The 18,314-nt window shown below is 38.5% G+C and overlaps 2 protein-coding genes and 2 non-coding genes across 6 annotated transcripts in view; 1 reads left to right on the top strand and 3 right to left on the bottom strand.

The window, feature by feature from the left end:
• On the bottom strand, positions 1-3,005 carry EEF1B2 (eukaryotic translation elongation factor 1 beta 2). The gene is made up of 6 exons (XM_081577767.1): positions 2,840-3,005; positions 2,271-2,393; positions 1,157-1,283; positions 815-881; positions 288-413; positions 1-200 (listed from the first exon to the last, which is right to left on the bottom strand). The coding sequence occupies exons 1-6, from the start codon at positions 2,917-2,919 to the stop codon at positions 46-48; spliced, it is 678 nt and encodes a 225-aa protein (XP_081433893.1). The 5' UTR covers positions 2,920-3,005; the 3' UTR covers positions 1-45.
• On the bottom strand, positions 554-687 carry LOC145543990 (small nucleolar RNA SNORA41). Its single transcript, XR_014081218.1, has one exon. It is a non-coding gene; the product is annotated as a small nucleolar RNA SNORA41 (small nucleolar RNA).
• LOC145543983 (small nucleolar RNA SNORD51) lies at positions 958-1,037 on the bottom strand. Its single transcript, XR_014081211.1, has one exon. It is a non-coding gene; the product is annotated as a small nucleolar RNA SNORD51 (small nucleolar RNA).
• A 463-nt stretch (positions 3,006-3,468) lies between the features above and the next one.
• The window catches only part of NDUFS1 (NADH:ubiquinone oxidoreductase core subunit S1), a 29,011-nt gene continuing 14,165 nt past the window's right edge, over positions 3,469-18,314 (top strand). The window contains exons 1-13 of one of the 3 annotated variants that reach the window (XM_081577765.1): positions 3,469-3,581; positions 3,665-3,741; positions 6,112-6,182; positions 6,873-6,964; positions 9,082-9,189; positions 9,902-9,978; positions 10,619-10,700; positions 10,792-10,922; positions 11,373-11,558; positions 13,896-14,030; positions 14,706-14,820; positions 16,487-16,632; positions 16,984-17,112. In XM_081577765.1, coding sequence (XP_081433891.1) covers positions 6,122-6,182; positions 6,873-6,964; positions 9,082-9,189; positions 9,902-9,978; positions 10,619-10,700; positions 10,792-10,922; positions 11,373-11,558; positions 13,896-14,030; positions 14,706-14,820; positions 16,487-16,632; positions 16,984-17,112 — 1,262 coding nt within the window. In that variant the 5' untranslated portion in view covers positions 3,469-3,581; positions 3,665-3,741; positions 6,112-6,121. Of the gene's footprint in view, positions 3,582-3,664; positions 3,742-6,111; positions 6,183-6,872; positions 6,994-9,044; positions 9,190-9,901; positions 9,979-10,618; positions 10,701-10,791; positions 10,923-11,372; positions 11,559-13,895; positions 14,031-14,705; positions 14,821-16,486; positions 16,633-16,983; positions 17,113-18,314 lie in introns of all 3 variants that reach the window. The other 2 variants (XM_081577766.1, XM_081577764.1) reach the window with 2 other exon arrangements.

Here is an 18,314-nt window from a genome sequence, read left to right as displayed (position 1 = left end):
TTGTCTTTCAAACTTTTATTTAAGGGCACTGATCCATGATGGATTTTAGATCTTGTTGAATGCAGCCACATCCATAGACTGTACGTACTCATCGAAAGCAGTGATCTGCTCCTCCAGCATGTCTGTTCCAACTTTGTCGTCTTCAACTACACACTGTATTTGAAGTTTTTTAATGCCATACCCAACCGGAACTAGTTTAGCTGAAAAGAGGATCAAGAAAAATCTTAGAATTGACACACTTGGAAACTATGCAGATGCCAGTGTCAAAAAGAGAAGACTAAACTCACAAGAGCCCCAGACCAAGCCGTCTGCTTGAATGCTTCTGACGCACTCCTCCAGTTTTGCCATATCGGTCTCATCATCCCAAGGTTTCACATCTAATAAGATGGAAGACTTGGCCACAAGTGCTGGTTCTAAAAAAATTTAAAAAGTGTACAGGAAACAGCATTGTTCAAACAATTCCTTTTGCCCTACTCCAAGTCACTTAACAAATCTTAAATTTGTTTCTAAACGGATCATCTCCTTAGCCACACGAAAGTATAGAACACACACCTTGTGTTTGTCACACACATGCCCACTTTCTGTTGTGCTGAGAAAGAGGTGTTGAGTTGTGTGACAGTTTCTTTCCCACAGTGGAATGCCACAGCTGCTACCTTTAAGAACAGCTGCAGACCAGTAGCTGTGGAAGTTTTGAAGCTCTACTTCAACAAAATGGGGAGGAAAGGAAATTACTTTGGAGGTTCGTTTTTTAAAAAGATTATTCACATTATGAAATCTATTAAGTCAATTAGACACAAATTATAAAATGACCCACTTTTGGCTTTCTTTGACTCATACTGGGCAAGGCGTTCTTCTCTTAGCCTCTTGGCTTCTTCACTTTCCTGTGAAGGAAAAAATTTCATGTATTTCACAAAATGGGTTGTTCCTCAGTTTAAACCTGGTGGGTTGTAAGAAAGACTGACTTTGTCAGAAAAAAGCAAATCCATCACGAGCTCAGCCGAAAGATGGTGATTTGATTTTATTCATCATGTAGCCAGTCAGAATTTTTAAAAAGGCAGGTAATTTTAAGTGAAGCCAGGGTTAAAACCCAGGGATTTTGGCTACAGAGTCTGTGCTTAAGCACAATGATACACACATAAGTCAAGTTATGCCATACCTCCTCATCATCAGATCCAAAGAGATCAATGTCATCATCATCTTTACTATCTGTAGCTCCACTTTCTGTGGTGTCTTCCACATTAGCAGGGCCATACTTGCCCAAAGCTTTCTTCACTCCTGGCAGGCTTGAAAAAAAAATCAATCAACTATTACTAGGTCAGTGTGATGTCCCCTTTCACATAACACATGAGAGCTTGTTTTCATTACAATTAAAGAGTCTCTTTTGTACTAGGAGTTTACCCTTCAACCCTCCCTGGTAAATACTTTTATATATATGTTTGGCTCCTCACCCAACAAACATCAGTACCAGGTGAAACATTATATCCAATATGGACAATGATTTACTTTCAGAATGAGTATTTCTATTTGAGATTTCATTAAGTATGCTCAGTTCCATTCTTAGTTAACTGGAGTCCACCTCCCCAAACTTCCATTCTTGTTAGCCGTTTCAGAAGATTGGAGAAGGGCCCGCTCATCCCAGAGGTAGGCCCCCCTCCAGGTCAAGGTCAGGCACATTGGCAGGGCAGTGTAGGGAAAAGATGAATTGCTGTTTTTGATCAAGTAAGATTCATATTTTGTGGCAAGACAAAATAAAAATTAAACATAAAATTTTTCTTAGTCCATTTGAACCACCTCCCTCCCCTCTAGGCTGTATTGTATATGTGCATTAACCAACCCCCCTGAAGAAATATTTCTTCTTAATCTTGGGTCATGATGAATCATGAACTGCTTTGCACCTGTAGATCTAGATTATATAAACTGTCATTAAATAATACATTAATTAATGTACAGCCTTGTCTTACTTATGTGGAGGGAACAGTTGTCAGGTTTTGGAGGAGTTTTTCACAGGTTATAATCCTCAGTGTGGCTTGAATAAAATTTTCTATTTCCTAGATTGACCAATTTTCTTCTTCAATATTGTCACGTTCTACCTGCTACGTGAAAAAAATGGGAGGATTTTGGTCTCTTGGCCCTTCTCAAGTCATGGAGAAATTAACTCACAATATTCCAACAAAACTAAAATATCCTGAACCCTAATTTGTCACGTGAAAACCCCGAGTTTAAGCTCTGAAAGCATTCTATTCTTCAAGCAAACACAAAGATAATTTTACCTGGCCTTTTCCTTCTCATAAGATTTGATGTGATTATACCAACGGAGGGCATGACACAAGTCGGCAGGTGGTGGGCCGGAGACGGCTTCAAATACTGCCACATCTGCTTGTGATGGCACATACCTGCCGATGATACAAACGTAATTACACACACTTTTATAAGCAGAGATACAAACACCAGCAAATGAATGACAAACGCTACGAACTCGCCCTTTCGTCACCAGGGTACCTAAGCTGCTTTGTCTTTTGTAAGAAATAAGCTTCTTAGGATCAGGGATCATTTATTTGGTTCTCCGCGATACCCTGAGGCATGCTTGCCCAGTAGACCTCTTCAGAAATTGCAACTGCTAACATGGAGCTACAGGCTTACATCTGTTAACTGAGCAAAGACGTGGAAAAACCTAGTGGAGTTAAGCATGCGGAAAAAGCACATTTTAGCCCCTGTTCCCTCGCAACCCCCTCCCCCAGGAGAGCCCTGGGACTGGGTTTCCCTTCCTCCAGCCGCAGCCGAGGCGGCGCCACGTGGCCCGACCAACCCGGCCCTGCCCGACCCGGGCCAATGCGCTCACCCCTCTATGTAACTCTTGTCCGCCAAGTAGTCGTTGAGCACCTGGAGGCCAGCGGGGCTTTTCAAGTCTCCAAAACCCATGGCGACGGCTAATCTAGAACTGGGAGGCAGCGGAGAAAAAGAGGCGCGCAACCGGTCAGCAGCGAGCGCTAAGAAGAAAAAAGGGCCACAAAAGGCCGGAAATCCCTTATATAGAAACGGAGGCGTTTCTCTCCGAGGCCCCTGGCCGCAGGTTAAAGGTCAAAGTGCGTTAAGATTCTTCAACGTAAAAAGCAAAGGTTCTGAATTAATGGCCCGCAGTTTATCCGTTGGCCTTTCTTTGCGTTTGGCAATCAATTAATAAAATGGGTATTTCTTAAATTGCTACCTCCAAGGTTCTCGAAGACTATAGGAACCGCCCCCGGGGGGGGGGTGCCGGAGATGTCCGAAGACGCTCGGCTTCAGCCGACAGGCCACTTCCGGCGGAACTGCGGGTCCGAGCCGGCCCCCATCACCCCCAACCCCACCCCGACCTCCTCCCGGGTGCTACACCCTCCGCCCCCCCTGTCAAGCAGACGGAAGTTGCCGAACTCCATCAGCCGGAAATTGTCGAACTGGGGTTTCCAGTCCCTCCCGGCTTTCCGTTCTTCCAGGCCCGGCTGGCGGAGATACCCAAGACCGCCATATTGAATAAGCAACCCGGCCTCTGAAGGGGTCAGTGTTTTGCAGTTCTGCAGGGTGACTTCGGCGGCTCCAGGGAGGAGGTGAGGTCGTGTTTGGGTGAGAAGGCTGAGGTGCCCCGGCCCCCGGCGTTTGTTTATTGACATGACTGTTTCCTTTGTCTCAGCCCACTCATTCTCCTCTTGTCCTTGACTTTGCGCGGCGTTCCACCCCGCCTCCTCGGGAACCCCCGAGAGCCGGCAGGTGAGGACTGTTAGGCAAGATCTCTGGTCTGATGGAGCAGAGAGTAGGAGGAAACCTGGAGGCCCTGGGGAACGCTGGCCCGAGTGCACCTTGTGGGTGACCTTCCCTTTGCACGGGAATGCAAGACAGTCCCTTTCCTGGAGAGGACCTGTGTCAGCGACTTAGGCCTAAAGACTGAGCCTTTTCCCCCAAATTAACACATACCTGGTACGGGGCATCTTTGGCCGCTGTTGCCTTAGCAACTGTGCATGCCTCTTGTTTTGTTTTTTGGTTTTGTGCAAGGGCTGCATTGGGTAGCACTTCTTAGCATTTTCACTGGTGGGGAAGAAAAGGACATTTAAACAGTTGGCCCGAAGGTTGCACTGCAAATGACAAAGCTACGTTGTTTAAGTTTGGGGGATCTAATGCATGTACATGTACTATAAAAGCGTGGATCAGATACAACTCTGCTCAGAAACAAAAGTTTCTGAGCGTATGCAAGATGCAACATGAACTGTTTCTGATGAATAAATATCAAGTTGGTTTTTTACTGAAAGTCTTTTTATTTTTCGCCACTGAATTGTCTGTGCATCTTTAAGCAGGGTGTTACAGGGCTGCCAGAGCACCTACACTCTTTAATGCCAGGAAGGTGGAAGTGATGGCCAGATGGTAGAGATAGAACTCATTTAGCAAATAGTTGTTGGACGTCTATTATAAACTAGAAGTGAGTCTGCAAGGAAGAATTAAATGGGTGACATGACTGGGGAGTAGTTAATAATAGTTTTAGTTAGACTGGTCAAAGAAAATCTCCCTGAGAAATACCTTTTAAGGCAGAATTTGAAGGATGAGGAGGGCCCAGAAAGATCTGAGGAAAGAACATTTCAGTCTGAGGCCATGGCTCCTGGGAAGATGGGAGAGGCAATGGGAGCAGTGTGGAAGCCAGAAGACCTGTTAGGGGGCTGTTCTGATAGTCCAAGCAAGAGATGATGGTGGCTTGGAATAGGATAGTACCTTGGAGGGAGAGAAGTGGAAGGATGCAGGCTACATGGTGAATGTGGAGTGGTATTATCCCTATACCAAAGTGTGTCCAGTCTAGTTTTAGAAATGATTCATCATTAGCACTTTCCCATCTTATATTTGATTTTTTCTACTCCTGCAAGGTAGCCAAATAAGTGTAAAGCACTTATCAAAGTTTTGCAAATCTGTATTTCTTATGTTGGGGTTATGCAGTCTTCCATATGATGCTGGGTGTTCAATACAAATAGTCCTCGTGGATTTCCTAGCTAAAGTAGGCACCAGTTTCATATTGTATTGGACATGAACAAAAAAGTAATTAAAACTTTGTACACTGTTGTATGAAATATTGATTGCTGATTTTGAATCTGTCCTGTTCTGATCCAGCAATGCTTCATCCATATGATCAAGTGAATGGAGAGGAAACTCTAAAAAATCAAATAACTTTTCAGTGTTTGCTTATGTACACCTTTAATTGGTGTTATGTAATCCACTTTCATTTATTTCAGTAATTCAGCAAATCCTATAGAGAGGGCTTCTCAGCTGCAGCACTTTAGGTAATTCTATATTATGGGAGATTGTCCTGAGCAATGTAGGATCTTTAGTAGCACCCTGACCTCTGCCCACTAGATGCCAATAGGTTTCCCCTCATCATGACCACAGACAGTTTCTCTGGTCCTTACTAAATGTTCCCTGGGAAATAAAACTGTGTCTTGTAAAGAACCACTCTGTTAGAGCTTACTGTGTGCAAGCCTTGTGGGTAGGGATAGAAAGATTCAAGAAGTTCATAATATAGTGGGTGGGGGTGGGGGGTGTGTAGAACAAGCACATAAACAAATAATTGCAAATCTGAAAGATAAATGTACTAGTTGACGCAGAAAATGGCACTCCAGACTTTTTCAAGCTTAGGCTTGTGAACCAGCTCAGAATATCTCAGGAGCATTTAGTAGATAACTGCTCAGAACATAGCGTTTTGGAATGTGTATTAGCAGGAAATGAAGGCAGAAAGGTAGGCTTTATTTTACACAGCAACTAATGATAATCTAATTCTTGAAATTTATTTTACTACATAGTTGTATTTAAGTTTGACCACTTGTTTATAATTAAAAACAACAAAATGGCCCTTTGTATAGAATTAGAAGGCTCATATTTATATACTAGCAGCTCTTCCTTAGTTTCTTGATGATGGAAAAGTCAGTTACTTTATCTGAAATGGAGTATTCTCATCTCTGTAATTTGAGAAACAATATCAGGACTTGTGAAATGTTCGATGGAATAAAATATGTATATGAAGTGCTTTAAACCTGTAAAATATTACTGAAAAGTTTGTTATTGGGATTGTTTTTTCTATCATAACATAGCTCTTCTTTGTTTTAGTCTTAGCAGTATGTTAAGGATACCTGTAAGAAGGGCCTTAGTAGGCCTTTCCAAGTCTTCTAAAGGATGTGGTGAGTATCTTTTTTTAAAATTGTGTTTGTGGGCGCTAAACTGTCTATCTTTGTAAATTCATAGGTTTATGGAATGTTTCTTGAAAGACCCTAAATCCATAATAGATTTTAAATAAAAGTAGAAACAATGTTGAGTCAGTGGTTTATTTTTATTTAAAAATATAATAGTTTTTATTAAAAATAGAATAGTTGAATAGAATAATACAGCTTTAAACAGTTCATAGAAATGGAAAGTAGTAGGAATTGCCCATCAGTGCCAGAATGGAAAAAGCAGTCATTCTGCTTTTGAGAAGTGATCTTCCCTGGAACATGTGTTCAGTGGCATTGAAAGTTATAGCTGGGACTTCCTGGCAGTCCCATGGTTAAGACTACACTAATAGTGCAGAAAGCATGGTTCAATCTCTGGTGGGGAACTAAGATTGTACACATGCCACACAGCAGGGCCCAAAAAAAAAGTTACAGCCTAAACTGCTGTTAGAAATAGACAACTATATTCCATTTGCTGTTAAGGACTGGAAAAGCTTTCCTCTAATTCAGTATTGTAAAAGTTTGCATCTAGAGAAGTAGAAGGGAATAGTATAAAATTAGGAAAAAATAGACCTGTAGGTTAGTTAATTAATCCATTATCCTCTGCTATAATAACTTGAACTCTGTTAATTTCATCTTTACCTCAATTTTTTTGATGATCAGTTCGAACAACTGCCACAGCAGCAAGCAACTTAATTGAAGTATTTGTTGATGGTCAGTCTGTCATGGTGGAACCAGGAACTACCGTCCTTCAAGTAGGCATTAATTTTAATTCTTTATTTGTGTGCATGATCTGATTTTAAAAAAAAGTTTATTTTCTTGATACTGTTTACTTTTAAAATTTTCAAGATTCCTTGACAAATGCTCATTAAAGAACTATAGATAGGAAAATTATATGAAAATAACTTTGATTTGAAATCTTGGCCTATCAGAATGAACTTTTTCTGTTTCTGACTTTCCTAATGAACTATGGCAATTCTTTTGTTTCACTTCTGCCTTACAAATAAATTCCCATTTAGAAATTTTAAGTTATGTAAAATAAATTATTAGCTAGTATGAATAAGTTTGGGAGAAAAGTAATCTTTGTTGTGAGCCTGCTTGATGCAAATTTAACTTTCCTATTTTTAACAATATTTCTAGGAATGTGTCCTACAAAGGAGGTAAATGGAGGGTAGTAAGTTCTTGAATTTATGCCCTAAACACTTAATTTCTCCAGTTTCTTCCAGAACTAACAAAATTGGTCATGGAGAAGTAGTGTTTTATTCCATTGTAAATCATTGCAGAGCTAAATGCTCTTTATTCATTTTAGCAGTAACTTTTGCACTGTCAGGCATAGAAATATAAACAATAAATATATAACAAAAATATGTTCAGAGTATAGTGGAGAGTATTTTGGCATGAATAGGAGGTGGTAGAAGAAATGTCAGAAATATCTCAGGTAATCCCTGAGAAGTTTTTAAAGGATGAAGAGGTGTTTATATGTGGACAAGGAAACTTCAGGTCATTTAGTACTGGTGAAACAAGGTATGTGTAGAAGAGGAGATAACAGGAAATCAGAACTGTGGTGTTGGAGAAGGTCTAGTCATTAAAGATAGTCAGTGCAATGTTAAAGAGCTTGTAGTTTGGCCCATCAAGAGTTTTCATGGCTACTAAGCAGTGTGACATTGACTGTAGAGGATGGTGGTTTGGAGATTAAGATTAGAATGAGACAAGGATAGAGTATATCTTGCATTAGTGGAGCAGGAAATGAGAAGGCCCAAAATAGTGGCAATGGAAATGGAAACAAAAGGGTATATTCATGAGAGTGAGATGTAGATAGTCAGGCGTTTTGGAATTATGAAGAGCAGAGGAATTTTTGTGATTTTGGGCTTTGTTATCTTATTTGGGGATATATAGGAGGGGACAGGGCTTGCCTGTGGCTCAGATGGTAAAGAATCTGCCTGCAATGCGGGAAACCCAGGTACGATCCCTGGGTGGGGAAAATCTGGAGAAGTAGGGGACAGAGATAGATAGAATTTAGCTGTCTAAAGAGCATACACATGTAAATGCCTGCCTACATCTAAAGAAGTGGAGGACTGCCAGGATTGCAGATGAAGGTTCGAATGTAATCATTATGTAAAACAAGCTAGTGTGAAGGTGGGGACAGTTGACCCACTGCATCTAGCACACAGGAAGACCTGGTGCATTTTTACCAAGTTGTTAAAAATATTGAAAATTGATGAGATTGCTTTAGAGTGAGGGTGAGGGCTCAGGATGGAATAACTAACTCTCGAAATTTAAGTGCATTTATAGGCTCAGAGAAGGAGCAGGGATAATTGGTAGAGCTGAACTAATCCCCCTCACTAGGCAAATGGTAACTGAGAATAGCCCTTAGCCAACAGTGGGGAGTCCTGGGTGGGATATATGGGGCCGAAGACAGAACCAAATTACAGTCACTTAGATGGTGTGAAATGAAGTCTAATCTAAAGGAGGAGAGCTAGTCAATGAGGAAATCCAGGGACATGAAACCACTGGGACAGAGTTTCAAGGAGGAATCTTTGTAGAGAATGGTTCAGAGGAGAAGTGAGTAGTCAAGCACAGGCTGAGGATGCTTTATCCAGTTTTCAGGCATGGTGAGGATCTTTAAAGAGGTATCTTCAGAGCAGACAGAGGTTGGCGTCAAGACCAAAGAAAAGGAGGGAAATCTCTTTGAGGATGAAGTTAGAATGAAGATGCAGATATTTGGAGGTAGGAGTAATTAGATAAGTAGTGGATGGCCTCATTTTTTTTTTGTTTGTTTGATTTTTGTTTGTTTTCTTTTTCCTGTGTTTTAGACAAGACACGGATGAGGTCAAGTTATTCTAGTGCAAATATTTTTTACTTTCTCTTCTAGGCTTGTGAGAAGGTTGGCATGCAGATTCCTCGATTCTGTTATCACGAAAGGTTGTCTGTTGCTGGAAACTGCAGGATGTGCCTAGTTGAAATTGAGAAAGCTCCTAAGGTACTTAATACCTAAAAGTACACACCATGCTGTAGAAGGTAGAAAACTTTAAATTATGCAGCAAACTTTATTTAGAATCAGTATTATTGTAACCAAGAGTCTGGTCCTGTTTACTTCTATCTATAAATTTATTTTCTGTGTGATTGATTCTCTTCATTTCACAACTGGAAACATATTGAAGAAAGTACTTTATAAGTGCAAGTCCCATATAATTGTAATGTTTAGAAATTAAAGGGACCTTCTTAGAGCAGTCAGTATTTCCAAATGACTGTATGGCACAGAACTAGGATGTGGAGCTGCCAAGCAGCACATTGGAAGTGCTTATACTGTGCCATTTTTCACCAGAGAAAAGAGTTGCAGTGAAAAGGTTCACTTTCAATTTGACTCTGTTTTGGCTTATGCAATTTTAGTTCAGTAGTGCCTGCTCATCAAAACACAGTTATTTGATGTTTTGTTTCAGAGCCTCTTATTAAAAAATCATATTAATTATTATAATAAAATTAAGATGATGTCTTATTTCTAAGAGAAATGTAAAGTGCCAGACTATCATATTATAAATGTGAAAACTAAAAAACTCAGTCTTGAAAAATACTCTGTTCTTTGCTTGTTTTCAAATATATGATTTAATATTTTTATATATTGGGTTACTTATAATTACAAATAAAATTTGTATAATTACGAATACTTAGAGAGTTCTCCATTGAAATTCCAGGTTGTAGCTGCTTGTGCCATGCCGGTAATGAAAGGTTGGAATATCCTGACAAATTCTGAGAAAACTAAGAAAGCCAGGTACTTTATCGTTAACTCAGCATAGTGACTTTTCTTGGCAGAAAATTGCATGTTTCAATATATAGACCTTACCATAGATGAGAAATTCAGTATCAAACTCTGAAGAAGTTGTGCTTGGCTTCTAGCAGCAGTTGGAAGTAAGTACACATAGAGGAGGTGAAGTCAGGTGTTTATGTTTTTGAGTCTGTAGTGGAATCAGCATTAAAAACTCTTATTTAGAACCTTGCTCAGCTTGTGATGGCAGTGAGTCTGGGGCTTATTGAACTGAGATTATTGCAGTGATACTGTACTGTACTGGCACTGATTGTGTTTGTTTTTGCTTTGCATTCATATTTTTCTGAATTAATGCCTGAGTTTTCTGAGGCCCATTCAGCAACTTTTGATAATTCTGTGTTGTTAAAAGTCATAATTTTATAGGTTCTCTAATGATGTTTTAGTCCAGATTCATAAACATTTTTAAAATTATGTATTTAGTATTACTTTTGTGATAGTTGACAGTGGTGTTTCTGATAGTAAATATAAAATCCATGCTAACTGTATGAGAACATACATCTGTCATGGTTATTTAAATAGCCTATATGTAAACCATTTTGAATGCCAGCAATTTATTTAAGTTTATATGTTACAATTTTCTGTACAGAGAAGGTGTGATGGAGTTCTTATTAGCAAATCACCCACTGGACTGTCCTATTTGTGACCAGGGAGGTGAATGTGATCTGCAGGTATGTAGTCTTAGTTTCTTAATTCTTTTGGCTGTCTCAAGTTTTAATTTTGTTAGCAAAATTAGGTTAACTCTTTCATAATCTACTTAAGGACCAGTCCATGATGTTTGGAAGTGATAGGAGCCGGTTTTTAGAGGGGAAACGTGCTGTGGAGGACAAGAACATTGGGCCATTGGTAAAAACCATTATGACTAGATGTATACAGTGTACTCGCTGCATCAGGTAATTATTTTTCTGTCTCTCTCCTGGAATATCATTTGTATTCTTAGCTCTAATAGTCACAAAACTTGGTGGAATAATAACACTGGAAAGGATAGCAACTTTTATTTGGTGGAAAAAGAGGGATGTTGTATTCGTTGTTTTTTATATAAGCCGATAGAGTGAATAAGTTTTCAATTTTAGTTAATAGCCACTTCGGTTGGATTTAAAAATCAGAATCTACAAGCGTTAACTTTGTGATAACTTGTTGAGCTGTACACATGATTTGTACAGTTTCCTATATGTGTGTTATACCTCAAATGCCAGCATTTATTATTAATTTTTATTCAGGGACTGCACTTACCATTGAAAACAAACCTTCTTAGTGTTTTAAAAATCATTATCTTTGTGATAATAAGAAAGGAGGTGATTTTGCAGGTTTGACCAGTTGTTTGGTGCATTTTTATCCTGTAGGTTTGCAAGTGAGATTGCAGGAGTGGATGATTTGGGAACTACAGGCAGAGGAAACGATATGCAAGTTGGCACATACATTGAAAAGATGTTCATGTCTGAACTTTCTGGCAATATCATTGACATCTGCCCTGTAGGTGCCCTGACCTCTAAGCCCTATGCCTTTACCGCTCGGCCTTGGGAAACAAGGTATGTATCATTGTATTTTTTGTCCTTTACTTCAGTACTGTTCAAAACATTTTGATTCATTTTCTTCCTGAGTTCTAATTGTTTTGGTCTGCTAAGTTTTTGTTTGCTTAAAGTAAAACCCTTTGACTGGAATGTAAGCTGTTAGATAGATAGGATGAACCTGTGCAAGTCAATTATTGTTTCCTTGGAAATTAATTCCAGAGTACTTAATCACAAAATTATTTACATCTTCCAAAGAGTAAAATTGTGTTAATTTTTAAAAATTTATAGTTTCCTCTCATTGTATATTAAATTTTCAACCATGTATACATATCATACTTTACTTAATCAGTTCTTATTAGACTTTTAGTGTATTTCTATTTCTGTATAATTACAAATCTATGATAAATATATTTATATTTTCTCTGATTCTATCTCTGATTCTTCTGATTAAACTAGAAATTAAATAGATCATTGAAATAAATTTGAATACTTTTCAGGTTCTAGAAACATATTAAATTGCCCTCTAATTTTAAACTCCTACCAGGGTATATGGGAGCATCTTAAAATTCCAGGCTTTAAACCATGTGTTTATGTATAAAAAAAGCTTTAGGGGGTTTGGGCAGGGAGGAGACAGTACATAACTGAAAAGTTTAAGTAGAGAGTTTTTTCTCCTCTCCATAATACATATGATGGTACACTTAATGTACTACAGATCTCTGACACTATTCATTTTTCTTAAATATTTTTTCTCTTTGTTCTTCAGATTGGATGGATTCTGTTGATATATCAAGTCCATCCCAAATCTTCTATTCAACTGCTATAGTCAGCTTTTTATTATAGTTATACTTTCCAACTCCAGAATTTCTGTTTAGTTTTTTTTTTTTTTTAATAATTTTTGTATCCTCACTGGGGATCTTCACTTGTTGATTCATGGTTTCGTATTTCCCTTTAATCCTTTTTTTTAATAGTTATTTTTATTTATTTATTTGGCTGTGCTAGGTCTTAGTTGTGGCATGCAGGATCTTTAATTGTGGCATGTGAGATCTAGTTCCCTGACCAGGGGTTGAACCCAGGTCCCCTGCATTGGGAGCTCAGAGTATTAACCACTGCACCACAAGGGAAGTTCTTCGCTTTCATCTTTAAACATGATTTTCCTTCTTTCGTTGAACATTTTAATACTCTTGTTTTTATTTTTAGACAGGGCTTCTTAGGAGTTGCTTCTCTGTCTGTATAGCTTAGTAGTCAGATAATGATCGTGCTCAAATTCTTTGAGCCAATAAAGCTTCCATCCTCTGCCAGTGGATCTGTGTGTGGATTGTTGTTCTTGTTTAGTTGCTAAGTTGTGCCTGACTCTTTAGGGACCCCATAGACTGTAGCCCGCCAGGCTTCTCTGTCTATGGAATTTCTCAGGCAAGAATATGGGCAAGAGTGGTTTGCCATTTGCTTCTCCATGGGATCTTGCTGACCCGGGAATCGAACCTGTATCTCCTGCATTGCAGGCAGATTCTTTTACCACTGAGCCACGTGGGTTACCCCTGTGTGTGGATAGAAAAGCATATTCAGAGTTCAGGCTGTTTTCAAGTCTGCCCAACTTGTACTTTACATTAGGTCTTTTGGGTCTCTGTGTTGTCCAGGAGAGTGTGAATAGCCTGGGCTGTCTCTGGTCTCAGCTGCACAAATGCCTCTGCTAGGAATGCTTACCCTGACTGTGACTGCAGCCTCATGCTGGTAGGTCCTTGACTTTCCTCAGCTCAGTGACCTCCAAGGTATATCACTTCCATAGACAACTTTTCCCATTTCTCCAAATCAAGTGAGTCTTTATCTGCAAGAAAAAAATCCCCTGTCTTATAGCTTGCCCCATCCTACCAGAACCTCCAATTCAAGGTGGTGAGAAGGGCAATAAGAATAGTCCTAAGCCAGAACACCACTGGTTTCCACCATTCTTTCTGGAAGTTGAACAGTTTCTCTAAACATAAAAACATGATGTTTTATGCTTTTGTTAGCTCTCCAGAGAGTTGAATTGGTTACTTTTGTCAGTTTTGTCTGGCTTTATTTTTGCTTTTGGAGGGAGGATTTGTCAAGCTCCTTAATCAGCCATACCCAAAAATGTATTTATTTTGATAGTCAAGTTTTCACAGTTTGGCTATTTACAGCCTTTCTAAGTCGCTTCTGTTTTAGATAACAGTTTTAAAGCTTCGTTTTTGTGTTGTGGTCTGCTCAAATATGAGAGTGTGTGTCTATATATGTAAGGAAAGGAGAGTATTAAAGTTTTTTGATTTTGGTAAACCAGGTAACAGAAACTCTGTCCATTTAGTCTCAAAATCAACTAGTAAATATATGTGTTTATTTTCTTAGAAAGACAGAATCCATTGATGTAATGGATGCAGTTGGAAGTAATATTGTGGTCAGCACAAGAACTGGAGAGGTAATGAGGATTTTGCCAAGGATGCATGAGGACATCAATGAAGAGTGGATCTCTGATAAAACCAGGTATATGCTATGTTTTTTCCTTTAGCTTTTGCAGTTGATTTAAAGGAAATTTTATAATAATTTTCATTTTAAGGAACAGTCTTCTATATTTGCAAATTACTGTTTATAAACTATTGAAATCTGGATTGTTAGGATATATAGCGAATTGGACAAAACTGACATTAATAATAATGGTAGGTATATTACTGGCTTTCATATTTATTGGTTTTCATATTGAGAAATATCTTTTTTTCTCCCAGACGGAGAAATTGAAGTAAATTAAGATACTTAATCTATCTCAGTTTGTCTCCTTTTCATTGGAGAATAGAAGCTAAATACAAGTTTGAGTTTGCATAACATAATTTTATGATATATCTAGAGATATTCAGGTTTTATAAATGATTTGACTTTCTCGGCTACCAAACGGATTGTAATTTTAAGTTTCTTTGGGTAGCTGAAAATAAATGATAAGACCTCAGACATTTTAGGTGGCATTTTAGTTTCAGATAATGTTTATAAAATATTAATTCATCTCCAGAAAAATCTGGAATAATTATTTGTATCCATATATTTATTGTTCTATTTGACCTTTAACTAACACTGCATTTAAATTACATTTCTTTTAGATTTTAAATTTGAAAATTATGGTTGCCTTTTTAGAAAGATTCCACAAATGGTATAATTTCTATTATCTAGATTTGCCTATGATGGGCTAAAACGTCAAAGACTTACCGAACCGATGGTCAGAAGTGAAAAGGGACTTTTAACACATACCACCTGGGAGGATGCGCTCTCTCGTGTAGCTGGAATGGTAAAACGTTGAAATATAGAATAACTGTATTTGCGGTTCCCAAGACACGTCTTTTGTGTATTTGTTTTTGGCTGTACCACGTCTGAGTTGTGGCGCACAGGGTCTTCTGTCTTTGTTGCAGCATGCGGGCTCTCTGGTTGTGGCATGTGGGATCTAGTTCCCCAACCAGGGATTGAACCCAGGCCCCCTGCATTGGGAGCACAGAGTCTTAGCCACTGGACCACTAGGGAGGTCCCACAGGGAACATCTTTCTAATGAAGAGGAGTTATGTTTCTCTTCACTTCTTTCCTCTTACCAGGATTACCTTCCATTTAACAAGCCTTTATTGAGAGCCATCTGATGTCATGCTAGATGTAGGGATGTAAAGATCCCAACACATGGTTCCTACTTCCACAATCATTTAGTAGGAAAAGACCCATAATCAGGCAATTATTGTGTGCTGCTTGGGTAGTCATGCAGAAGATGATATATGAGAGAGTGCATTGGATGGATGCCTACCAGGGCTACCATATTACCTAGGTAAGATGACTTCTTTGTTTAGTTGCTAAGTCATATCTGACTCTGCACCCCCATGGACTCTAGACCCCCCAGGCTCCTCTGTCTGCGGGATCTTCCAGGCAATAATGCTAGAGTGGGTTGCCATTTCCTTCTCCAGGGGATCTTCCTGACCCAGGGTCATAACCCAAGGTTCCCACATTGGCAGGCAGACTCTTTACCACTGAACCACCTAGGAAGCCCTGATCCTAATTTACTGGGTTTCTAATCAGAGCCTAGCCTACCTGAGAGAAGTGAAATACCTAACCTCAGCCACCTCTTGCAATCCTGTACCATGTGGGGGTGGGGGATGAGAGAAACTGTGAAAGTTCACTGTCCACTGGCACAGGCTCATTGAGAGACTAAAACCTAATCATAGGACTAGAAAATACTTCCCCTGCCCACTCAACCTCACCACCATATTTACTAAACACCTGTTACCTCAGTTCCTTTTACCCAGTACATCACATCCATCTTTCAACAATGACTTTCAAGGCATACTAAAAGGTAAAAACACAGCTTGCAGAGACTGAACAAGCATTAGACCCAGAGTCATCTGTGACAAGAATATTGGATATATCAGACCAGGTATTTTTTAAACTATGACTAAAATGTTAAAGACCATATTGGAAAGAGAAGACCACATACAAAAATAGATGAACAGTGTCAGCAGAGAGATGGAAATTCTAAGAAAAAACAAAAGACAAAAGCTAGGGATCGAAAACACTACCAGAAATGAAGAATGCTTTTGATGGTCTCTAGTAGATGAGCCATGAACAAGCTTGCCAGAGCAAGATGCATAAAGGGCTTGAAGGAATGACAGCTGCTTCAGAAGATTGTATTTAACTATATAACTCCAAAGTCTTCATCTTCCTGACCTCATTTTGATGCCTTTTGTTCCTAATTTAAAACAAACAACTTTATTACAAGCCAATGTTGTTAACCTTGGCCCCACATACACTTTCTGCTTCTCGCTTTCAGACTAATAATTGGTGTAAAAGCTTTTTCGTCAGAAGTTTGTTGCTTTTATTTTACTTGAAAATGACGTTATTGTTTTGTTTTCTGAATGAGTCAGTTGTGGTCTTTTTCTGAACGAAGGTTTCTTGGTGATAGCCTTTTCATCCATTTCTAGTTGCAGAGTTTTCAAGGCAATGATGTGGCAGCGATTGCAGGTGGCTTGGTGGATGCTGAAGCCCTCATAGCTCTCAAAGATTTACTTAATAGAGTGGATTCTGACACCCTGTGCACTGAAGAGGTCTTCCCCACAGCAGGAGCTGGGTGAGAAATTTGAGGCTAGGATCTAGGTGTTTTGTTTTGTTTTCTTTTTTTCTTTCTGTTTATAGGTTATGTTTAAACCAACACATCTGTGGCATCAGTGACTTACAAGTGACAACTTGGATACTCCAGCATACCTACTGGTTTATTTTCACATATAGACCAAAGTCAAACCAGGAGCTATTATAAAATCTAATTATTAATAAAGTATTTAAACCTTTGATGCAGTTTAAGAATACTGCAAAAATTTTTTTGTTGGGCAGTGAGCCATGGGTTTAATGACAGAGTATTTCATGGATTGTCAGTGTGTATTAATTTTAAAGTAAACTTGGATTTTATATTTAATGTTTCTAGCACAGATCTACGTTCCAATTATCTTCTTAATACTACAATCGCTGGTGTGGAGGAGGCAGATGTTGTCCTTCTAGTTGGTACAAATCCACGTTTTGAGGCACCGCTATTTAATGCTAGAATTCGAAAGAGGTTAGTAATAATATTCTGGGTTTTAAAAACATTTACATGATAATTTGTTTTATATATGAAAAATGACTGTTTTAGCTGATTCCTAATAGGGGGAGTGAGATTCCAAAAAATAATTGAAGGGCAGTTTCTAACAGCTCCATTCCCTACTTCTTCCCTGCTAATCATTTTTGTGTCTTTTTAGTTTGAAATAATTCAAGGAACTTGAAAAGTTTTTTGTATACCCATGTTTGTGTAGTGTTCACCCAGATTAATCAATGCCAATGATTATATTTTTTTCTTTTCTCTCCATCTATATATTTGTGTGAACATAATCATTTGAAAGTAGGCTGTATACATGATGCTCTTTTAATCCCAAACTAAACACATCTGTGTGGGTTTCATAAGGACAAGGATATTCTCCATTTAAGAATTTGAGTCTTCATTTAATCAAGAATTTAGTATTGATACAATATTATTATCTATTTGTGATTAAATTTCACTGAATTTTTTCCCACAGTTTCTTTTATAATAATTTTTTTTCTGCCCAGGATCCAGTCTGGAGTTACACATTGCAGTTAGTGTCATGACTCTTCAGTACAGACTAGTTATTTTGTAGAATGCCTCTCTATCTTTTTATATCTTAGAAACTTGTAATAGCTCAACCATATAGTTGGTTGTCTAAACTGGGACAATGTTGAGAGTAGAAAGGGGAGTTATTATTCCTGGGTGACAGGTAAAACCCACTACTGTCTCTGACAAACCAGAATATATGGTTACCACATTTATTACTATTTTTGGAGGAGCTGGATCCATACTTCCTTGTCAGTAGACAATAAATATGAATGATGTGGTTTGTTTTTTATGAACTTTTATTTAAATGTCCTTAGCAGATAATTAGGACTCTGCTGTGTAAATATGGCAAAAGAAAAACATCACTTATTCTAAAGTTAAAGTCTTTGTTTATAGCTAGCTTAGAGTTAGCATTCTAACACAGCAAGTTAATTCATTGACTTCCCTTGGTGTGTGCAGACTTACCTTATTTTGTTATACTTTGCTTTATTGTACTTTGCAGATACAGTCTGTTTTTTGCAAATGTAAAGTTTATGGCAGCTGTTGGTCGAGTAAGTCTTTCAGTGCTATTTTCCGACAGTATTTTCTCACTTTGTGTCTCTCTGTCATATTTTGATAACTCTCACGATATTTCAAACTTTTTTATTATTACT

Source organism: Giraffa tippelskirchi, chromosome 3 (assembly GCF_054371585.1).
Source record: "Giraffa tippelskirchi isolate mGirTip1 chromosome 3, T2T-mGirTip1v1.2.pri, whole genome shotgun sequence".
In the NCBI taxonomy this organism is placed as follows: Eukaryota; Metazoa; Chordata; class Mammalia; order Artiodactyla; family Giraffidae; genus Giraffa; species Giraffa tippelskirchi.
Note: the sequence above shows the minus strand (reverse complement) of the source record. Positions and strands in the feature narration are given on the sequence as shown.

Excerpts from the sequence above, each read along its gene's own strand:
- EEF1B2 (XM_081577767.1), bottom strand. The coding sequence starts at position 2,919 with ATGGGTTTTGGAGACTTGAAAAGCCCCGCTGGCCTCCAGGTGCTCAAC. Across the intron at positions 2,394-2,839 it reads GACAAGAGTTACATAGAGGG|GTATGTGCCATCACAAGCAG; the intron begins GTGAGCGCATTG and ends TATCATCGGCAG. Across the intron at positions 882-1,156 it reads TTGGATCTGATGATGAGGAG|GAAAGTGAAGAAGCCAAGAG; the intron begins GTATGGCATAAC and ends TTTCCTTCACAG.